At 38.2% G+C, this 23,346-nt stretch overlaps 2 protein-coding genes across 2 annotated transcripts; both read left to right on the top strand.

Annotated features, from left to right (window-relative positions):
- The first annotated feature begins 473 nt into the window (after positions 1-473).
- On the top strand, positions 474-20,055 carry itcha (itchy E3 ubiquitin protein ligase a). The gene is made up of 24 exons (XM_046076540.1): positions 474-594; positions 1,710-1,780; positions 2,092-2,233; positions 3,477-3,601; positions 4,489-4,620; positions 4,956-5,004; positions 5,106-5,284; positions 5,473-5,707; positions 6,805-6,900; positions 7,499-7,673; positions 8,534-8,603; positions 8,731-8,815; positions 9,877-10,005; positions 10,167-10,239; positions 10,465-10,536; positions 10,643-10,731; positions 10,922-11,081; positions 11,186-11,319; positions 12,317-12,457; positions 12,882-13,002; positions 13,080-13,184; positions 16,824-16,920; positions 17,028-17,100; positions 17,290-20,055. The coding sequence occupies exons 2-24, from the start codon at positions 1,756-1,758 to the stop codon at positions 17,387-17,389; spliced, it is 2,607 nt and encodes an 868-aa protein (XP_045932496.1). The 5' UTR covers positions 474-594; positions 1,710-1,755; the 3' UTR covers positions 17,390-20,055.
- Positions 20,056-21,441: 1,386 nt separating this feature from the next.
- pxmp4 (peroxisomal membrane protein 4) lies at positions 21,442-23,346 on the top strand. Its single transcript, XM_046076512.1, has 4 exons — positions 21,442-21,589; positions 22,234-22,296; positions 22,400-22,598; positions 22,708-23,346. The coding sequence occupies exons 1-4, from the start codon at positions 21,477-21,479 to the stop codon at positions 22,975-22,977; spliced, it is 645 nt and encodes a 214-aa protein (XP_045932468.1). The 5' UTR covers positions 21,442-21,476; the 3' UTR covers positions 22,978-23,346.

The following is a 23,346-nucleotide window of genomic DNA, read 5'->3' on the forward strand; positions in this document are numbered from 1 at the left end:
TACATCTGAAAATCTTCTGTGAAAAGCCAGTTAGTTTGTTGCTTTGCATGTTTTTCATGTGCACAATGTCTTCCATTGCCATTTCCAGCCACAGCCTTTTAGTAAAGTTTGATGCTGTTCTGATGCTTTGATTGATTATCATTTTTGAATTTGCAACGCCACCCATCTAAATTGCCTCTTAAGCTGTCTTTGGAAATGGTTAACAGTTAAAAAGCAATTTAGGAAAGTCATAAAAAAGTTATTTAATGTGATAAGTTCCATTAGTTTGCAGCAATGAAATAGCAATTGAAGTAGTTACACTACTATTTCATTTTAAATAGGGTAACTTATAATCGGTAACCTGTTACATTTACAAAGTCACCTTCCCAACAATGGTTATAGTTTTTAGCAAAAAAGATTGGCCAGCATTTGGGTACCGTACGGACTGGTTGGTACAGATACAATTTTATTATGAAAAACCCGTACCGGAATTTCTGGTCTTGTTCTGGCCAGCGGGACTCATCTCTGTGTGGTGATGGAAGGCAGCTATCTGTCAACAATCTAGGCATAGCTGAAACTAAAGTCTGTCGCCCTTTTATCGTGTGCTTCTATCAGGTATGGTTTTTTTGTGTTTCAGTGAATGAGAAGTGTGAGATTCGAGCGATCGAAGCTGCTCAAGTAGTCCGGTGGTGTTAGCATTACTAACGTTAGTTAATGCATTGTTAGCTAAAGCCTCACGTTCAGGACGTTGGCGAAATAAGTTGGTGGAACTTCCCAGTTTTTATTAGTAATTCACAAAAGGCATTTACGTTATAGACAGTAATACATATTAGGAATGTCACAGTAGAAACAGATACTAAGTGTTTTAAATTGTCTTGACAGCAAATCGCCTGCTGGCTGCTAACCCTCTGCTAACCTGACAGCTATTAAGCTACAGTTGTACGTTACTGCCTTCATGTTGCAGATAGCAGGAAACACGACGTCTCTTTGGAAGCATTTTTTGATGCGCTCAACATCTTTTTGTTCAATTATATTAATGCATCCCCCTTGTCTAGCATTTAAATTACCTTCTTGTCCTGTCAAACGGTATTGTCAAAGATTGACAAAGTAGGATAGGTTTAAGTTAGTGAGACTTAATTTAGCCAAGTTAAGGATAGGATTTCCCGTTATGTAGCCTATACCTGTCTTGAAATAGCTCAGATTAAACCAACTCACTGGGTAACGTGCATTTTAGTCCAGTTTGTATGTCTGAACACAACGACATTGCGCTGAGTTACTGTATAGAGTTTTCAATGAATACTGTAAGTTAAGTTAGACATACTCAGGTAATAATGAAATACAATCAGTCAGTCATTGGGTCGACCACATACTGTCAGTTATTTTAAAACGTGTGCCCAGTTCATGTAGATTAATATCAAACTGTAAAGCACCTGAATATTTCGCTTAACTTTATTGTGGAGATAAAAGTTATAGATAAAAGTTATTAATTTGAATTAGCATCAATACTAACATACTCTTTTAATGTCTCCAGATACCTGACCCTGTCAGACATACACCTTTTGTTCTTTGTTGTTGTTTGTTTTAGTTAGATACCCTCTTGAATCCATGTGTGCCATTGTATGTAAAGTCAGGTTATACTTTCCACTGTAGCAACCTAATAGCCTAATCAGTCTTTAAGTAGTTAAGAGTGTCTTATGTTGATCTGATGCCACTGGTTGCAATTGTTGCAGGTCGTTTCGGTGCAGCCTAGGAAGGCTGCAGTGTTATGGATGTACCATGAAGGCCCAATTGCAAGTCACAGGTAAGTTACTGTTGCAAGATTTGTAAGATCTTATATCAACAAAAATTAGACACTGATATGGTAAATTAATGAAGTTTTAGTGTTCAGTGTTGTTTGACTTTGGGTATAGGAAGCTACGGGCTATGAGTCATCAAGTTCCTGTTGTAAAAACTAAAATGCCACTAACTGTTTTTGCTACAGGAAGTGGTGGTTTATTTTCCAAAGTTAATGGGAATAACAAGTTGTAGCATTTTTACCAAATACTACTTCTGATCAAATCTACTGAAATTTACAGTACTGGCAACTTCACTGTCATGTTTTATCCTTTCTAGTGCTTTCAGCCAAGCTGAAGGAAAACAAAAAGAACTGGTTTGGTCCCAGTCCGTATGTTGAAGTAGCCGTGGATGGCCAATCAAAGAGGACTGAGAAGTGCACCAATACGCACAGTCCCAAATGGAAGCAGGCGCTCACAATGTGAGTATGACTGTTCTGTTCTCATAGGAGAAGAAGCAGTTTAAAAAATAGTTGATTAATTATGAGATGATGTGCTTGTTTATAATAGAAATATTAATTAGAACTAAATTTAGCTTACATACAACATTGTCAGGATTTTTCCTGCATAGAGTAACTTTTGGTGCTCCCCAATGTGGTTTTAGCGAGCAGCAAAGGAAAAATACCAGCGCCAAAATAATCACAATAATTCTCCGAATGTGTTTTAATAGCCATTTATCAAACAACTGTTGAGCAAGCAGAACATAAACTTATCCCTTTCATGCATGAATTATGACAGCCTTTGTCAGGATTTTTCAGCATACAAGCATCAACAGAACATCAAATACAGATCAACTGACAATACATACTAGTAAGAGCAGCAATAAATACTAGTAAGAGTTCATAGTACATATCACATCAATGGGGTAAATACCTAGGGAAGGAAGTAAGAGTTAACAAAAAGTGCAATCAAAACAAGATCATTGTAGGTGATGGAAGAAGAAGAGCACAGGAAGTGCATGTTAGAGGTTAGGAGTTAGAGGTGTTATAAGAGGAAGTGTTCTCAGAAGAGATGAGTTTTCAAGAGCTTCTTGATGTTAGAGAGGGACGTTTTGTGACAACTGCTCGTAATTCAGGACTGTCCCGGATTTTTTGGGACGTCTGGTCACCCTCGGTTTTCTGGGCACTACGTACCACGAAGCAGGATTTGAGCTTATTCATGTAACTACGGAGTTAACCCTGGGTTTTCAGTACCACGAAGGTGGTTTACTTCTTACCGGGGTAGATCGCCATGGCAACTTACACTGAACGGCTAACCTGCTCCGAAGCAGGTTATGTTCCAGATAAGAGATCAACTCTATGAAAACTCCGCTACTGACCAATCAGCTATCTTGGAAAATGGCATCACCATCTGTAGGAAATTCCACAGACTGTTTTATAGGCTGCTTAATGTTTGCTGCGGTGATACGGATAAATTCTTGAAGGCTATAGTGATATCATCCCACAGAGACTGATTAAAAGCTTTAGGCAAACAAAACCTTTTTAACCAGCAAATGTTAGGAATTGATACTCAATAAATGGCTTTAATGATGGAATTGTATAACAAAAATAAGACAGACAAGCAAGGTTAAGAAGCCATAGCCTATGAATCCTTTCAGCATTAGTGCATCATCCATAATCTTTTTGGTGTTGACTCGTATCTTGTCATCGTCTTACTTTTCCACAGAATTGTGACTCCAGTAAGCAAGCTGATCTTTCGTGTTTGGAGCCACCAGACACTGAAAGCTGACATTCTGTTGGGAATGGCCACACTGGATATCAGTGAGACCCTTAGGGCTAACGACTTGAAGCGTAAGTTCACACTATTGTTCACTTTGTGTTTTCTTTCAAAAGGCCAAGCAAAAATATCAAATCGCAAACGTTCCTCTCACTTTTCCATTTTTTGGCACAAGACAACTGTGATCATGTTATATCACCTGGCTATTTGATAGAGTTGCACTCTTTTATTTGTCATTTCATCCTTGAATATGGAAAATATGTGTTTTCCAAGGAACAAAGTATGGAGCTAATATTTCTAGGCTCTGTGGAACTTGGGTTGATTCCCACAGAATAGCGTGAGGTATTCAGGACAAAGTTTCCACCACATGACTGATTTATTTCAAAATAATAACAAGTAGTATCCCATGTAATATCAATTTTAGTATTAATTTTCTGTGACTGTGCCAGCAGCATATTAAATTTTGCAAATGGTGCACACACCGTAAACACTGTACGCACTTGTTGTATCTGCCTTTGTTTGTTATGAAAATGTTTAATTGGGTTTTGTTAAACTTCACCAACCAACATGTCTGGTCTGTATTCTGTACAGATACTTGCTTTTCATTTGCCAATTGTGAACAAGGCTCTAGAAACCTTACCAGCAAGTGGTTTGAGCTGTCACTGCAATCTTTAGAGCCCCATACTCTCACTAGCAGGGCTGAAACCAGTAACAAAATACCTTGAGATTGAGGTGATTATCAAGGGCCAGTGAGGTGGCCCCTCCAAAGGAAAATGTCTCTTAATTTGACTGTCAGATTTTTCAAGTATGTACAGTAATTTCTACTATTGCGGTGCAGCCTTAGCGTCATATGATTTCATTTGTTGTGATGGGTCAATGTGTGTGTTTGTGTCATGAGTTTACCTGGGGTGTGTTGTCAGTCTAAGCACCTGTTTAACACTGTATTCTGTGCCCTCCCCAGTATATGAGGTGGTGCAGACACTGCAGCTGTGCTCTGACAGAGACCATCAGGATGTTGTAGGTGACCTGTCGGTCTGTCTGGATGGCATGCAGGTAGACCCAGAAACCTTCGCCTCAGCAGAGAAAGAACATTGTAAGAAACCACCCACAGACACAAACCCACTATTCTAGGTCGACCACAGTATTTGAGAACATGAATAACAATGAATTTATATACTTATACTTATAGAGCCTGTCTGATACTTCAGCCAACTTAACTTATAACAGAACTATAAAGATCAGTGGATGTCAGCTGTTGAGTAACAAGAAATTGTAGTGCAGAAATGCCAAAAATAATAAAATAAAAATCCAGTGTCCGTTTGGCTCTTCTTTAATATTGAGTAAATACCAAGCTGTACTGTTGCAGTAACATCTGTTATTATTTCACATAAATAATGTTACTTCTCTGCTTTTTCTCTGTCCTTCTAGCTACTGTTCCAAATGGAAATACAAGACAAAATGGAGACACTGGCAACAGGTTTAGTAAACCTTTATTTTATATTTTCTATATACATGAAATTTATGTTTCAGTCATTGTATACCTGTATAATAACTTAAGTAAATATCTTGATTTCCCAGGTCAAGCAGAGACACATCTCCATCCAGTGACTCAGAAGATTGGGTTATAGTACCTAATGGTCACGCTGTCAATGGTACGGGTTCTCCTTCCCAATCTCCAGGAGGCCCCAACGCTTCCCGTCCCCCCAGACCAGCCCGACCTCCTCCTGCCACGCCTCGCAGACCAGCAGCCTCACCAAGTAGGAAAAGCACTAGACATCAAATACTCTACAATATAACATTAGCTCACATGAATTCTCACATCTCACATATAAAAATGTTCCGTGCATATGTGTAATCACTGCAATCAAAGCCAATACACCTCTGCACATTCATTCAAAGACTAAAAGGTTATCTTCTCTGGCGTTCTCACCACTCCTCTCCCCAGCCTCTTCTAGCAGTTCCTCCCCCAGTGAGCTGAGTGAAGGTCCAGCTTCCGATGGCTCTTCTCAGGCGTCGGCTAGTGGGTGTTCAAATCAGCAGGATGACTCAGGTGCAGGAGCAGCGACAGCAGGTTCTTCACAGACTGCAAGTGGCCCGAAACCAGAGACTTCTGCCTCAGCAGCTCTGCCCACAACAAATCCCAGAGTCACACCCATGAACAACGGTCTCTTACCACCAGGGTAACTTAATTCAACAAGTCTTCATTGTGGCCACGATTAATAGGCACAGCAGCCTTAGACAGCCTTAATCCAGACTTAAATATTTGTACGTGTTTTGTTATTGTATTATTTAGCAATGTTTTAGGTATTTTAAAGAATTATAGGTTTTCACTGACAATTTGCTCTGCAGCTGACCTCCATCTGAATCCTGTTTCTTGTGCTTCGTCTTTGCTCACTCATTTGTATTATATGGTTTTTACAAGGTACAGGGAGGAAGAAGGGTTTTGACCAGATGTTCTCACAAATTATTTATTTCCCTTGTTTATTTATATTATTTATTTTTTATGGTGGATATATACATATAAATATGTGTGTAAATTATTGAGTAGTGTAGAAGAGGTAGGATTAAATAAGTTTATGCTCTTCCAAGTCAAGTCAAATTTATTTAAAGTGTAAAATCACCAGCTGTGGTCCCAGTACACTTTACAGAAAACAGACACGTAAAGATTGCAGAATTGGATAAAAAAAAAAAGGCTGACAACACATTAAAAAACAACAATAAAATACACAAACTATAGGCTCTGGCTCCAAATCTGTATCTTGAGACCCATGGCACTGTAAGTAGCCCTGCATTTTGAGTGTGCAGTGTACTCGTAGGCCAATATGGTGTAAGGAGTTCTGTCAAATAAGATGGTGCCTGACCATTAAGGGCTTTGTATGTAAGAAGAAGTATTTTAAAATCAATTCTCAATTTTACCGGGAGCCAGTGCAAAGTTACTAAAACAGGGGTGATATGATCTCTCCTGCTGGTTCTAGTCAGTATGTGTTCAGCAGCATTTTGTATTAACTGGAGAGACTTAAGAGATTTTTTTTTTTGAGCAGCCTGAAAGCACAGAATTACAGTAGTCAAGCCTTGAGGTAACAAATGCGTGGACAAGTTTCTCTGCATCATCTTGATACAGAAGGTTTCTAATTTTCGCAATATTGCGAAAATTCCATTCCATTTCAGACATGTTAAGTTAATTCTCTATTAGCTTTTACTGTATTATTATGATTGTTTTTTTTTTCTTTACATGTACGAAATAAAGCCTTCATTCATTCAGTCATTCTCTCTGCAGGTGGGAGCAAAGGGTGGACCAGAACGGACGGGTGTACTATGTGGATCACATTGAGAAAAGGACAACCTGGGACAGGCCTGAACCTCTTCCTACAGGGTACCAAAATACTTGATTATCTTTTATACTATGAATACTAACATGTTTGTTGCTTTGCTCTCTTGGACTGTGCAGTCACGATACCATAAACGTGATCCCAGATAGAACAGACCATTATGACCACTTTTACAATCACTGTAGAGCTGCGCTCTTTTGTTCACATGTTGTTTATAAATGTAATATTGGTGATGTAGTTAAAATAATAGAACAGATCAAAACAACTTGTGTCTCTGGTATTGATATGGATGTCAGGTGGACCCTTGAGGCACATCTGTCACTTGGCCTTCATTGTCACTACACTTGTTGTGTCAGAGATCATTTCTGCCTGTGTTTGCTATGAAATTGTTTATTTGGGCTTTGATAAGCTTGACAACCAATAAGCACTTTACCCACTGGGTTGTCCCTCAGGTACAGGCCTCACTTAAGCTTCCCTTCTGCTTGCTTCGAGTGTGTTTACAGCCTATTACAATGGCTCCCCCCAGAATTGGTCAGCATGTGCAAACCATGTGACATTAAAGTCTGGTCTTGTGCTGTTCATATGGATGTCAGGTGTCTGTCATTTGTCAACTCAGCACTACCTTCTTTTACCCTCCCGTAGGTGGGAGCGCAGGGTGGATCCGATGGGTAGGGTGTACTATGTCGATCACATAACCCGAACTACTACATGGCAACGCCCCACGCAGGAGTCAGTGCGGAACTATGAGGAATGGCAGCACCAGCGCAGCCAGCTGCAGGGAGCCATGCAGCAGTTTAACCAGAGGTTCATTTATGGGGTGAGAGCAGTCGTTGTCTTGGTAACTGGATTTGTTACATTCACTGCACATGTAGCACACTTTGAAATCCACGGTTTGGGGTGGTGATTGAACAGTGGATAAGACACATGTTCAACTCCATTCTGTGTGTGTGAGCAATGAAGGTTTTCACATCACACACAACATCAAATTGCATACTGGACATGATTGGCTTCCAAGCTAGCTAGCTAGTGGATTTAGTGATGTCCCAAAATCAAGTTTGTACATCTGTGTGTTAAACAAGAGTGAGCTTAGACAAACTTCCACCTTTAGCAGATGTATGTCGAAACTGCCTTTTAGTGTCAAATGATGTTGGTTTTCAACATTTTTGGCTTGCTCCCCAAAATTCTTTAAATCATCCCAAAATAAAAATAAAATAAAGCCATAACCACCTTGAGGATTTCCTAGCATAGGAAACATAGGTGTTAAACTGTCCCAGTCTTTGCCATTTCTTTTCTCATTTTAAATGTTCTAAATCTATACTACTTCTCAGACTTTTAAAAATTTAATTTGGCTCTCAGGTCTGAAATAGGTGAATAATGAAGTTGACCGTGCATTACTCCGTATGATCATAATGGATAGCTATAGTATTACTTTTTTCTTTCACCTCCTGTTTTCCTGCTTCCTGTTTACACCGGCATGCGCATGTCCAGTGTACTTGAATGGCCACTAGATGTGCTCTTTCAATTGTTTTAATATAGACAGAGATCAGTTCTCAAATGCAGCTAAAATGCTGGTGTGGACGGAGATTGTTTGGTTTCAAAACTTGATAGTGTGGATGTGGCTTTTAGTTGTTTTTTTGAGACTTTGTCAACATGTGTCCCATTCTCTCTCTGGCTCAGCTCCAAGACCAGCTGGCAGCCACGGCCAATAAAGAGTTTGACCCGCTGGGACCTTTGCCACATGGTTGGGGTAAATATCACTGAGCATTTATTTTAGCAGTTGTTACTGAAAGGACTACGGCTCTAATATTAGTAGCAATAAATGTCAGTGAATTGATACTAAATTACATATAAATCTTTTTTGTTTTTCATGTCAGAGAAGAGAACAGACACCAACGGCAGAGTGTATTTTGTTCATCACCCTACTCGGACAACACAGTGGGAAGACCCCAGGACGCAAGGGTGAGTGTATGACTGTGTATCTCGATGCTGTCATTTTATCATACTGGTTTTAAATGATTCTGCCTAACTCAGCTGCACTTCTGTTTTAGAGTCTGTAAGAGGCGCTAAGGTATCAGCAACTTGCTAAGCTCCAGTATTTCCAAAACACTTCAGAATAGGAAATCAGTCCTATCTGGTGCAAGGAGTGAAGTATTAAGAATGGAGCGACACATATTTGGTCCTTTTTTTTAGGCTTATGAATAAATGCAATTAATAACCTTCTTAAAGTAGGAAATGGCTTCTATCTGCTTCAGGAATTTAGCAGAGCTACATATAATCACAGGACACATGCAAATAATCTAGGAGGGGAAGTAAAGAATGTAGAATGTTTAACATAACCAGAAGAGTTTTCAAATATATTGATTGGATTTAAACAGTTTTAGTAGGGGATAATTGCCCTAAACTGTGCCTGCACTGAACCGTTGAACCCATGAACTGCTACTGATGAGGCAAATGAAAGAGCATCTGATTAAACACTGTTTACTGCCACTAGTCAATGACTGAAGCAGTACAGAGCAAGCCATGATTTTATATGTTAAGTGCAGGTTTTTTTAAACTGTCCTGGGTTATGTTCCTGTTTGTTTTGACCTATAATATTAAGATGTAAATTTGAGTATTCCATACTTATGTATTCTGTTTTCAAAAGAATAAACAGTGACTAGCCACTAAATTATTTTAATTAAACATATTGAATAATAATAAAATTCTGAAGATATATCTGAATATCAGTCCTGCCCTGTGAATCCTGTGACTGTTTTAAATAAAGAAAACCTCAATGTGAAGATTCTCTTTCAGGGCAATCAATTAATATTCTGAGGAGTACGTAAAAAAAAGCATATATTGTAATATCTGCTGTTTTGATGTGGACATAAATCATTTATGCTCTTGTTAGTATGTCCTGGTTATTGATGCTCATTTTCTCTTTCTCCAATTCCACTTGCAATGTAATTTTTTTGTATGTGTGTATACACTTTCTGAAACAAATGGTTTGATGTATTTTCGTGTGGATTTGTGTTGTTCAGGCTGCTGAATGACAAGCCCCTGCCAGAGGGTTGGGAGATGAGGTTCACTGTGGATGGTATTCCCTACTTTGTAGACCACAACAGGCGAACCACAACCTACATTGACCCTCGCACAGGGAAATCCTCACTGTAAGTTCTTATTTAAAGGTCAACGTTAACGTGCTCAAGTTAAGTGCACCTCTTACAGGAGGAACATGACTTTAAATCATCTGCCTTTTTACACAACATGTGCATACATTAACTGAATGTGCTTGTCGATTGGACATTGAAAATGGTTCTTCTTTCTACAGCGAGAATGGGCCACAGATAACCTATGTCAGGGACTTCAAAGCCAAAGTGCAATACTTCAGGTTCTGGTGTCAGGTATGTGCTGCACAACATGTGTTGAAATGCTTTATCTAACATAATAAAATCAACAAGGTGATTGTTGGATCTTTCTTTATCTTCATGCTGCTTCACTGTAGGCACTCATGTCTCTAGTACTTGAATGTGCAAAGATAAAAGTTAATGTTCACTGGTGTACAAAGCATTGAAATGGTCTAAAATGTATTTGTATAGTTCTTATTGTGGTTTTTTTCTCCCGCTCAGCAATTGTCGATGCCTCAGCACATTAAGATCACCGTCTCCCGCAAAACTTTGTTTGAGGATTCATTCCAACAGGTGATAATGTCAATATACCGAATGATATTTTTGTCACTTCTCTGGCAGTTTTGTCTCGTCAGTGTTCGAGGCGTCTAGCTGTTTATTTCTTTGTTTATATTCAAAGATCATGAGCTTCCAACCACAAGATCTGAGGCGAAGACTGTGGCTCATTTTTCCTGGAGAGGAAGGCTTGGACTATGGAGGTGTAGCCAGGTATTTTCAACACATGATTTGTTTTTGTACATTTTATTGTATGACTCATAAGGTGTGTTTTGTTTTAATTTGTAGGCTTTTGGACACCTCCTTTACCTTACTAAAGGCAAAACCTGTCCCTAAACCAGTATGACTACTTTGATTTAATTGTTTTTAATTGTTTTTTTGTCTCCTGTGGTTGCGTTTCCAGGGAATGGTTCTTCTTGCTCTCTCATGAGGTACTGAACCCCATGTACTGTTTGTTTGAGTATGCTGGCAAGGACAACTACTGTCTGCAGATCAACCCTGCCTCCTACATCAACCCTGATCACCTTAAGTACTTCAAGTTCATAGGACGCTTCATTGCCATGGTACATGCACTATTTGTCAACACAATTACTTAGTTTACTTAGTGTGACATCAGTTTTTAAATGGCATTTTTAATGCATTTGTTCATCTGTGTGTTCCTTCCTAGGCCTTGTTCCATGGCAAATTCATCGACACGGGTTTCTCCCTCCCCTTCTACAAGCGTATTCTGAACAAACCTCTGGCTCTCAAAGACCTGGAGTCCATAGATCCAGAGTTTTACAACTCACTCATCTGGATCAAGTAGGTCTGGGGGATGCAAACCTTAATGTGTGACCTGGTGGGTGGGTAGCTGATCTACATGTGCGTAATATAGTGATAATGGGGAGAGTTTGCTTGATTCGATGGACAGGCAAAATATTTATGTCACTTAAAATAGCCTTGCTGTCATTAAATGGAGACACTAATGGTTAACAGATCATAGTTGATCCATGATCTGTACAAATCTGGGGCCCTTGTAATACTTGTTCTCCTGTCAAAAAAAAATAAAAATTCATCGGTTCAATCGGCTCCTCCAGGCTGCATGTCGAAGAGTCCTCGGGCAAGATACTGAACCCTGAATTGCTCCTGGTAGCTGTTCCACTAGTGTGTGAATGTTAGTTTCTGTTTGAGCACTTAAGCTCTGTGTGCAAATGGTAAATGCTATTTCAATGTTTCATACATACAGGCTCATTTGTGACTTGGGCATAAGCATTACTTTAAAATGGAGCTAAAAGCATTCTGAATTCAGCTGACAATGCGCATTGTCAATTTCTAAAATTGCCATGTACATACACAGTTCTTGGAAAGGAAGTAAATTGAAATACAAGAAAAATAGATGATGATGGCCATTTATTGCCTTTATCTTTTTTTTTGTGGGGTGTTTAGCTCCACATATGATTATTTTAAATTTCCATCTCTCTTCATTCAAATTTCATCCAATTACCCTGTATGGTACATAATATGTTTGAATAATACTGGGGAAAAAATTGGAAACAAATTTAGATGACAGGTGTATATACAGTAATAATGGCAAGTGATTTCAGTCGTCATGTATCTAATTCAGTTGAATGTTTCCACTATCTATCCCTGTTCCGTTTGTGTCGTGATGCAGATCCAGAGTAATTTCCTGAAATTGTCTGTTTTTGATGAAAAGGCCTTAGACGTGTGTGTAGCCTGGTGGGCATCTGTGCTCTCTGATTGCTTTCCAGTGCTGTTATTTTAACCATGTTAATAACGATGATGACTCTCTGGCCCGCAGGGATAATAACATAGAAGAGTGCGGCCTGGAGATGTTCTTCTCAGTTGACAAGGAGATCCTGGGGGAGGTCACCACCCATGAGCTGAAACCAGATGGAGGGAACATCCAAGTAACTGAGGAAAATAAGGAGGAATACATCAGGTACAGCTGCATCTTCTACTGCCTCTCATCCACCATCTGTCTTTAACCACCATATTTACATTTCACTTTATATCTAAAAGATTACACACCTCAGTCGTAGTCTTATCCAGGCTGACATGCAATAAGTGCAACAGTTTAACAGACTGATATTTCCCACGGTCTTTCCTGTAATGTAACATAAGCAATGCAGAGATAATGGCCATTAATAAACTAACTGCATTGTGTATACAGAACAGTAGAATTTAATTTAAAGTAGAATTAATGGATATTATGGTACTTCAAATTTAAGATGAGGTATTGCAGTTTTTGTTTGATGATTTAATAGAAAGTTAACTTCTTAATTGTTAAAGCAACCATAAATCTTCATGCCTTCAGTATGCTTGATTTTATTTCAATATGTTTATCTTCATATCACCATATGCAGGTTGGTGGCAGAGTGGAGGCTGTCCAGAGGTGTGGAGGAGCAGACTCAAGCATTCTTTGAGGGCTTCAATGAAGTTTTGCCTCAGCAATACCTTCAATACTTTGATGCTAAGGAATTAGAGGTACTGAAGTAACTAAACCTATTCCTTTCAACCTTTACCAAAAAATAGAAGGTCTAATGTTTCCTTCTTGCCTGTAGGTGATGCTGTGTGGGATGCAGGAGATAGACTTGGTGGACTGGCAGAGGAACACAATCTACAGGCATTACGCCCGAAGTAGCAAACAGATCCTCTGGTTCTGGCAGGTCAGTACTAAACAGTTGCACACTTGGACTGTACTGTTCAGTCTGTTGAAAACACCATTTCTCATGCATCCAAACTAGGGCTGCACGATTAATCTAATTGCAATCGCGATGTCGTCATGTCTGCAAAAAGTGTGCGATTCAAGTGTTGTGTGTGTTGAGACTCTCCTCTCAGTTTTCACTGCAGTCTGCTCATTATCTCCGCTCACACTGGGCTCTCACATGTGCCCCTAAAACAGATAAGTACAAACCACATAAAAACTATTTATGGGCAGTGAGCGAGTAACGTTAAAGACAATAACCTAACATGACAGAGACAGTTACAGTAAAGCGGTAAGACAGAAGAAAACGGATAAGATAAAGAAGGTTTTGCTTTGGATCGCTGGCCAGTTAACGTTAACTGTATTGCTGCCTTTTGTTTTTCAACTTTTCATAAAGCTATAAAGCGATGTCAGTCACTTCTCGTCAACCGACCAATCATAGCCTGGATGGGGTGGGACATTATAAAAGGTTTGACATGCTACAGCAAATCATTAAATGTTGAATAATATGATTATTGACAAGTTAATATTTTGCATTAACAAATTAGAGACCAATATAGATAATTTTGCTTGCACAAGGATTAAATAAATAAAAACAACTCACAGAAAAGACACATCTATAACCGGATTTGTGGTGGTAGTGGTAAAATACTATACTATTATATGAAATTATAATGAATTTAGTAATGAATATATTAAGATTATACTAATGGTATACTATTAACTGAACATTATACTCTTTATTTAATGTTATAATATACTATTACTAATAATAATAATAATAAATAATAATCTTTAATTGTAGAGCACTTTTCAAAAACAAGTTACAAAGTGCTTTAACAAGTGTATGATGTCTATGAAGATTCTCAGTCATCCAGGTCATAGTTATCCAACGAGGGTTAAAATGAAGGGCAACTGGACTTGAAGAAGTCCTTTGGATGAGGGACGAAACGTCTTCCAGTATCTTCAACCAAGTCCAGTTGCCCTTCATTTTAACCCTCGTTGTTTAACAAGTGTAAAGACAATAATACCCAAGAGACAATAATACAAAAACAATAAAAGATAAAAGCAAGAAAACATTGAAAAGACTGAAATACAGATAAATATAAAATTAGTAAAATACAATAAAAATAAAAGGGATAAAATAAAATCAAATAAGATCGGGAAAGGCTCTCCTATAAAAGTATGTTTTAAGAAGGGACTTAAAAGAGTTCACTGACTCAGCCGACCTGATTTCCTCGGGCAGGCTGTTCCAGAGCCTCGGGGCCCTGACAGCAAACGCTCTGTCCCCTTTAGTTTTCAGTCGAGACTCTGGAACAGACAACAGACCTCTGCCCGAGGATCTCAAGGTACGTGCTGGTGCGTATGGGACTAAAAGGTCAGAAATATAACAAGGCGAGAGGCCATGAAGAGCTTTAAAAGTAATCAGTAGAAGTCAGTTCTAAAACATACTGGGAGCCAGTGTAATGAAGCTAAAATAGGAGTAATGTGGTCATATTTCTTTGTTCTGGTTAAAAGCCTGGCAGCTGAGTTCTGGACAGTCTGGAGTCGATCAATAGTTTTTTGGGTTAAACAGGTGAAAAGGCTGTTGCAATAATCCAGGCGTGATGAGATGAAGGCGTGTAAAATGGTCTCGGTGTCCTTAAAATTTAACATAGATCAAATTTTTGCTATAATTGATTTGCCATCTGCTGGGACCCGATGACCAGGATTTCTGTTTTGTCTGAGTTCAGCTGGAGGAAATTATTTGACATCCATTTTTTAACTTCACAAAGGCAGTTGTTAAGTGAACTCAGCATTCCAGGGTCTGTGGATCTGACAAGCAAGTATATTTGTGTGTCATCAGCATAAATATGAAAAGAAATGCCATGTTTATGGGTAATATGTCCAAGGGGAAGCAGATACAAGGAAAGACCGACCCCTGAGGCACACCATATTTAACTGGACAGAACGAGGAGACATAGTTGTTTACAGACACGCAAAACTTCCTATTTGACAAGTAGGATAAAAAGCATTCTAGGGCAGTACCAGAGATCCCCACCCAGTGCCTCAGTCTGTCTAACATATTGTTGTGATCAATGGTGTCAAAAGCAGCGCTAAGGTCCAGGAGTACCAACAGAATCTATTACTTTCTGTAAAAACTTTGTAGGTATTACATCAAGTGGGCTGGAGGACACTCTCATTTGTGATACTGTTTTTAAAAGCTCAGACAAGTCGATGGGATAAAACTGGTTAAAACTCTCTTGTTGCTGGTGAGGGACCTCTGAGTAAGAGGCTGTGGGGGTAATAGAGGCTCTGTTGACACCACCTTATTGGTAAAATAAGATAACAATTCACAGTCATCGTTACTTCCAGCTGAGGCACAAGGAGGGGTTGGGTTTACCAGCTGATCCACAGTCTTAAATAGAAACCTGGGATTGTGTTTATGTGTAGTAATGAGTTCAGAAAAATAGTGTGTTCTCGCATCCTTAATACACTCATTTACACTAGTTGCTCTTCCAGGTTGCGGTTAGAGCCTCTGCAGTGGACTGATGTAGATTTAGATCCAGTATGCCAGTGTGCCATGTGTCCTTTTAGCCATCTCCTTCGTAGAGCAACATGCACCCCTTGTTCTGTTTTACGTCTGTTTTACTAAAGTTATTATTATAAATATTGTTTAACTGTGTTCAAGTTGAGAAAAAACATTTCAAAATGTCAGTATTTTGTGCATTTTCCTTGACAGTCAAGCAAGTAGACTCTTTTTAGACATTTGTTCCATTATAATCTAATCGCAATCGCAATATTGTCCACAAAAATCGCAATATAACCTTTTCTCCAAATCATGCAGCCCTAATTCAAACTCTGTGCTGTGCTCTACTTAATATAGTAGATTAATATGCATACAACAGCAGTGCAGGTGTATGTTTTCAGTCATAGGATTTAATTTCCTTCAGTTCATAACTTTCTTGATGATTGCATCACCTTTTGTTGTTGTTTTAGAGACAGTAAGTCTTCACTGGGTCCTGAGATTGTCAAAACGCTTAACAAAGCAAAGAAAAAACGTGGGAGTTTAGGAGTATTATACGCTGCTCAAAAGAATTAAGGGAACACCTAAATCAAGTCCTTGTGTAACGGCCCGTCTCCTGGTGTCCTCTCCATGGTCTTGAGACTGTGCTGAGAGACACAGCAAACCAAACAGCACGTATGGATGTACCATCCTGGAGGAGCTGGACTACCTGTGCAACCTGACTGGGCTGCAGGTACGGCATCATGCTGCCAAAAGTGACAAGGACACTAGCAAAACTCAAAACTACAGTCAGGATGGATAAGGAGAGAGCAGTTGTCTGTGGCCACCACCTGCTAAACGTTCCCTTTTTTGGGCATTGTCTTGCTGTTGCCTCTCCAGTGCAGCTGTTGTCACTTTCATTTGCCCCAAAACAGGTGACATTGATTCACAAGCCCTTGATATTCCTGAGGTTTAATTGACTTGATGTGATACTGTGATGATTAAGTGTTCCCTTTATTTTTTTGAGCAGTGTATATTACTAAGATTTCCTTTGATCATGAATAAAAGTTTACTGGATCTGCTTAGCGCTATTAACAAAGAATGATTTGTTGACAGTTTGTGAAGGAGATGGACAACGAGAAGAGGATGAGGCTGCTGCAATTTGTAACAGGAACCTGTCGTCTTCCTGTGGGTGGCTTCACTGACCTGATGGGTATGCAAATAGACACATACACACACAACAACACATTATGTATGTCTGTCACATCATAATTGTGTTCTTAATTAAATTATCTTTATGCTTGTTATTGATTAATATAGGAAGCAATGGCCCCCAAAAGTTCTGCATTGAGAAAGTGGGCAAAGAGAACTGGCTTCCACGAAGCCACACATGGTAAGACCAGTTATTCTCCTTCTAAGTCTTCAGGCTTCAGCAGTTATGTCAAAATCTGTTTTAATGAGAATGAATTGTTATTAGTTTTTGTCCCTTGTGTTTGTTAAGAAATACAGAGTAAGAATGTTGGACATTACACATTATATCCAATATGAGAGTCATTTAGTTTCTCTTTTTTTCACCATGTAGCTTTAATCGTCTGGACCTCCCTCCTTACAAGAGCTATGAGCAGCTGAAGGAGAAGCTCATGTTCGCCATAGAGGAGACAGAAGGTTTTGGGCAGGAGTAATGCAACAAGAGCAGAAGCTACAGCATGGGATGGAGGAGTGTGGGCTTGGAGGAGCCTATCCATTTCAGACAAGAGCACTTTTCAACAGAATCTCCTTGCAGCCAGGCGCTGCTTATAAACTGGTAGATGGACGTAAAAATCTTTATTTTCTGTCAAGTTATCATATGCAGTAACAAACTGTTTGTAAGCTGTTTGTCATAATTTATCCCACAAGGGACCTGTGAATTTTCCTTACCCTGTTTCAATTTTCATCAGTTCCACCCTAATCAAGCTGATCTCACTTAGCCCTGCTCAGCCCGCTGTCAGGCGATGGAGGCAGAATTGATGCCTTTCTCACCCTGACATGTCTGCACTTGCTGTACGTTGCGCAATTGCAGTTTCTACACGTACGTCTGTGAATCTGTGCAGTAGTCACTTCTTAAGAAGCCGTCTTGCCGGGTCTATGCACTAGGATTAATCATTTCGGAGGAAATAACCATATTTGTGCATTTTGACATAAAAAATAAAAAGATTCATATCTAAAAGCAACATCAAAGGCACATATATGGCTCTGGGTCTTTCAGACTCAACTTTTAGTTTTCTTTTGTTGAAAGGGCGGATGAATGGCTGGATGATTTTTTTTTTTTAACAGCTGATTAACTGGGCTGACTCCCATAGCACATAATGCAGTTTCTTTAATAACTTTGATAAATATAATCATGCTAATTGAAATGATAATTTCTCTTATTAGGTTGATTTTCTTATCTTTATAATGAGTTGAACTAGTTTGCACATACTTATGTGAGCAGTAAGGCAGTTGTGATTGTTGAGAGAGAGAGGTTGTATTTTTATGTGCAATAGTTTTGTAGAAAACATGTATGCCAATACTAGAGCCAAACAGTGATTTGTTTGATCATTTTATAACACTTTGGTAAGTTTCAGCATTTACTATTGATTTAAATTCTCAATATGAAGTATAGAACTTTTGCATATTTGCAACTGTATGTGGTGAAATTGGTTTGATAGTGATTTGATTTGTCAAACTTTGCCTTCCCAGGTCACTTTCTTTACCAGTCAGGGAGACTGAAAAGTCTTTTCTTGATAATTTCAAGCTGTTACTAATGAAGTTGGAGCATTAGGATGTATTGTGAAATAGAGAAAAATTACGTGTCGAATAACGTCCTATTCCCACTGAATGGTAGCCAATTCTTTGGTAGATGTCCAGAATTAAGTATTATCTTAGATCAATAATGAAGAAACTGAATGCTAACTGTTTGTGTTAAGTGACTAATGCAGATTATGTAATTATACTTACAAACTAGAAAGTGTTTTTTAATATCTTAATACATTTAGTTCACCCAAGAGGTGGACCCCTTTGAGTTGTTGGCATAAGATAATTATGGTTTGAGTTAATTTAATAGAAAATGGCCCTAGTTTTATAGGGTGTTAGGTATTCAGATTTGTACAGTAATTGTGTATTTCATGTCTTTTCCAAAATATTTTAGTTTCTTTTTAGTAGTAGGTAGAGTATCACTTAGAAAATGACTATGGAACCAATTTACCAAAGTTTAAATTTAATTATTTTTGTAAACAATTTGACTTAAAAGTCACCAAGTGTAATCAGTTGTTAACATCCCCTAAATGATTACATATTCACATCGATTGTCACTATTAAGCAGTTAGTTGTCCTTTGTGGTTAACGCTATGAGGTACAAAAATGTAAACAAAAAGGTATCTCAGCTACTCCAATTTCAAATACAGAATTTGAACAAAATTTCAATCCGTAAAGTGTTTTGTTAACAACTAGTAACTGTCCAAGCATCAAGCTGTGTGTGTGTGTGTGTGTGTGTGTGTGTGTGTGTGTATGTGTGTAAATTATGTTTTTCAATAATCTAATTTCACTGTGTATCCCAGATCATTGACAATTCCTAATTACAAATTTACTTTCAGCAAGTTCCCTTTAATTTCACGGTAAAATGTAAAAGGACATCCACTAATGAATTTGACCATGTATGAACCATGTGGCTGTATGTCATTTCATAATGTCAATTCTGGTACTACAGTAACATATGCTGGTTGTTCTCAATAGCCTAAGCTCTCCCTCACAGCCCGACTGGCATATTGACCCTCAGTCAATTCCAGTTGCTGCTCACTTTATACTTAATTGTGTCAGAAGTTTCCCGTTAGCTCAACCCTCCCCACCCCCTTACTGGCAGTAATTCAACACACACACATAAACCTACAAAACCTGGTGTGTAGCTGCTTGTGTGCAAACTTGTAAAGACATTATTGTAAAAAAACAAAAAACAAAGAAAAACTTGATTAAAAAAGGTTTCATGATTAAAATGTTGACTGAATATTTTAACAAATTAAATAGATTAAAATTTATAACATAGCACCTTGACACTCCAAACTGGTTGAATTTACCACTTCACTGTTTAATCACTGCTGTGTTCCAGATCATGGGGCAGTTAAATGTATAGAAATATGCAAAATAGTGTTTTAGTTGTACCGATTGCATTGTAAATCATGTTGAAAGTGTAATCACTGTTTGTTTTGAGGCTCTAACTTTTTTTGATAAGTGGAAGTTAATGGTTGAATACTATTTATTTTGAGGATGGGTTTCCTGTAACAGTGAACTGGATTGATTGTGGAAAAAACATTAATAAAATGATTAAAACACTGGGCTCCTGCAACATTTTCCACATTTGTTTACACCATCCTACACACAGTTCTTTACTTTTGTTTGTATATTTCTTCTAAAACACGATTGTTTTGCATATTGACCTCTTGTTTACTTTCCCAACATTGTGTTAAGGGAAATGAAAACGGTACTACGCACCTCTTAGCTACAATTTCTGGGTCCCCCTAGAAGGAATATATTGCTGTGGGTCCAGCCTTTATCATTCCATTGATCATACCAATCCCATAATGCATTATATTTATAAGTAGGTATATTGTGTTTTCACACTGGAAAAATGCTCACAGTACACTCAAAGATGTCTATGTGTGATCTGCTTGAATTATGTCTACTGATTTTTGACACAAAATATAATGCACCACTGAAATTCTTAAACTTAAAACAACTTGCAGGTAGTGGTGAGACAGTCTCTCCACAACGGTTTAGTGGGAAATATTATTTTTTTAACTGCACTACATTCATTTAACAGCTATAGTTGCATACGAAGTATGTGATTAGATTATATAGTTTGAGGCAGTTTTCATGAACAACAACCCAGAAGTAAATAAATTCAATTAGCTCCACTTCAACCTGCTACAACAATAGAATGCTGCTTATACATGAGTGAAACAGTACTTATACTGAAAGGGGGCATTCTGTATGTCTGTTTGATATATTAGGTGTATTTTGCTGATAATCCAAGTGTATTTGTATTTTAATAAACGTTTGATTGGCTTTGTTGTATTAGTACTTTTACTTAATTAAGTAAAGGATATGAGTACCTCTTTAACCAAAGATCATAGTATTTACTGATACTTATTTTGCAAAGCACAAAAGTACTGTTTTGATTTATTATTTAATCATATGTCTTGCATTGAGCATGGGTGTTGGAGACTGTAAGATAATACTGTATATGTATCTGCTCTTAAATTGGCTTTACTCAACTAATTATGGCCTCTCTTTGACTCCCATTTTAAAAACATTTGCACCACCTGACTGAAATTCTCCTGCAGGATATGTCTAATGACTGGCCTTGAATTTCTTCTTATTGCCTCAGAAAGGTGTTGTGAAAATGTGCCTGCACTCTTTGCACGAGGCATCCACTCTCACATTATATAATATGCAATAGCTAAATGACTATTGCAATTCCCGAAGTTTGATATACAGCTTTACCTCACACCAGATGTTGACACAGCACGACTCTAACAAATCACTTTTGACGTCTCATCTTGCCTACATTTTACAATAGTTTTTTTTAACCCTAAAAACGCACGTTTTTCTTTTAAATTTGTACCAAAAAACAAAACAATAGTTCACTGCGCTTAATTTACATAGGAACCTAAATTATAATTGTGCACTACGGCGCACATTCGCTGTGACACTGGATTGTTGGTGCAACATGTATTTGTGTCCTATCGATTGAAAGTCATGGCAGGTCCTGATCTGATAAACACTCTCCTGTATACCGTCAATAATCTGCTGCAGCAGGACAAATATAAAGCGGCATTGGCCGTTTTGAAAGGATTCAGAAACGGCGCCGTGTGAGTGAAAATATTCAATAAACTAATAGCTAGCTGAGCTACGATAGTTAACTTCTTTTACCACACTGAAGCTAATTGGTCTTTGGCTAATCAGCAGTGGTGGCTAGCTTTACATTCCTGGAGCGGCCATTGGTGCAGTGTAACTAAGTACGTTTACTCAAGAGGTACTTGTACTTTACTTCAGTATTTCCATTTGTATGCTACTTAATACTTATACTCCACTTATTCAAAGTCAAACATTGTACTTTTTACTCCTCTAACGTTACGTTGATCTAACTTTAATACCTTTAGATACTTGTTACTTAATAGATTAGTAATAGCAAATATAAATCAATTTAGTAATGATGATATATTGTTATAGATTAAACTACCCTGCATTATAAAAAGAAGTTGGAATTAGCCCTAACTGTTTTACTTTATGGTACTTTAATGCTAATACTTGTTTATTTTTACTTAAGTGGGCTTTTGAAAACAGAACATATACATGTAACAGAGTATTTATACATTGTGGTATTACTAAGATTTAAGTAAAAGATGTGAGTACTTCTTCCACCACTGCTTAAGGGAACATATTAGCAGGGGATGTTGTTGACTATACAGAAAGCACTGAGGATGTTTGACATTACACTGTGTTTATTTTTCAGATATGGGGCCAAAATCAGAGCACCACATGCCCTGGTAATGACATTTCTATTCAGAAATGGCAGGTAAGAATTGGAAGTGTTATTTACTTTTAAGTATCAGCACCCTGCTTTTTGCAATACTCCTCGTGCCGCTAAAGTCTGAAGATGTTTTTCTTTCCTCTGACAGTTTGAAGGACAAGCTCAGAGCCATTTTGAAGGCCACTTACACCCATTCCCGCAATCTGGCATGCTTTGTATTTACTTACAAAGGACTGCAAGCCGTGCAGGAGAGGATCCAGGGAAAGACTTTGCAGTCTCACTCCTTTCTTGCTGCCTGTGTTGGAGGATGGTTAGTGTTTGGAGATAACAACAACATCAATAGTCAGGTATGACTGTTGTCACTTTTACTCTTCAAAAGTACATCATTATAAATTTAAGACTGTAGTTACTCAAATAAACGTGTGCAGTCCATTAAAACCCTTCTCTCTTCTCTAGATCAACATGTATTTGCTGTCCAGGATCCTGTTCGCTTTGTCTCGGCTGGCTGTAGAGAAAGGAATCATACCCCAGCCGAAACACGACCCTTTTCCACTGTTCGCTACGCTGGTGTGGGGCATTGTCTTGTGGCTGTTTGAATATTACCCACACACCCTCCAGCCCTCACTGCAGTCTTCAATGAACTACCTCTACCATGATAGCAATGTGTGGCATGACATCTCAGACTTCCTTGTTTATAATAAGCCAAGGACTGCTGCTCAGAAATGAAGCTTTAGTTTTTGTCAGTATGGACCAGCTACAATGCAATAATTGCATTATTTAAATAATTATTATTAATTCAAATGGTATTGACTGTTGCCTTTTTTAAATTAATGTTATAATTTGTGCTGTACTGTGTTTGATTCCTTTACATATGTATTTTCTTGTGTGTCTTGCACACTTACGCAGCTGTCAAAGCCAACCACTGTTTGTTTGACACAATTTTCCAGGTAAAGAGAATCCCCAGCATATTTGCATACCATTTTCAGTACGATATTTCCTGCTGATATTTGGGTGATTGTCTTATTTTCATTTCCAGAGTATGTCACTAAATACAACTGCCACAGAATAAACAACAAAAAGACATTTAATGCAAAA

Source organism: Micropterus dolomieu, linkage group LG18 (genome assembly GCF_021292245.1).
Source record: "Micropterus dolomieu isolate WLL.071019.BEF.003 ecotype Adirondacks linkage group LG18, ASM2129224v1, whole genome shotgun sequence".
In the NCBI taxonomy this organism is placed as follows: Eukaryota; Metazoa; Chordata; class Actinopteri; order Centrarchiformes; family Centrarchidae; genus Micropterus; species Micropterus dolomieu.

Coding starts and splice junctions, on each gene's coding strand:
- itcha (XM_046076540.1), top strand. CDS start 1,756: ATGAAGGCCCAATTGCAAGTCACAG. Junction 12,458..12,881: donor AATAAGGAGGAATACATCAG/GTACAGCTGCAT, acceptor CACCATATGCAG/GTTGGTGGCAGAGTGGAGGC. Junction 13,185..16,823: donor AGATCCTCTGGTTCTGGCAG/GTCAGTACTAAA, acceptor ATTTGTTGACAG/TTTGTGAAGGAGATGGACAA.
- pxmp4 (XM_046076512.1), top strand. CDS start 21,477: ATGGCAGGTCCTGATCTGATAAACACTCTCCTGTATACCGTCAATAAT. Junction 21,590..22,233: donor GGATTCAGAAACGGCGCCGT/GTGAGTGAAAAT, acceptor TTTATTTTTCAG/ATATGGGGCCAAAATCAGAG. Junction 22,297..22,399: donor TTTCTATTCAGAAATGGCAG/GTAAGAATTGGA, acceptor TTCCTCTGACAG/TTTGAAGGACAAGCTCAGAG.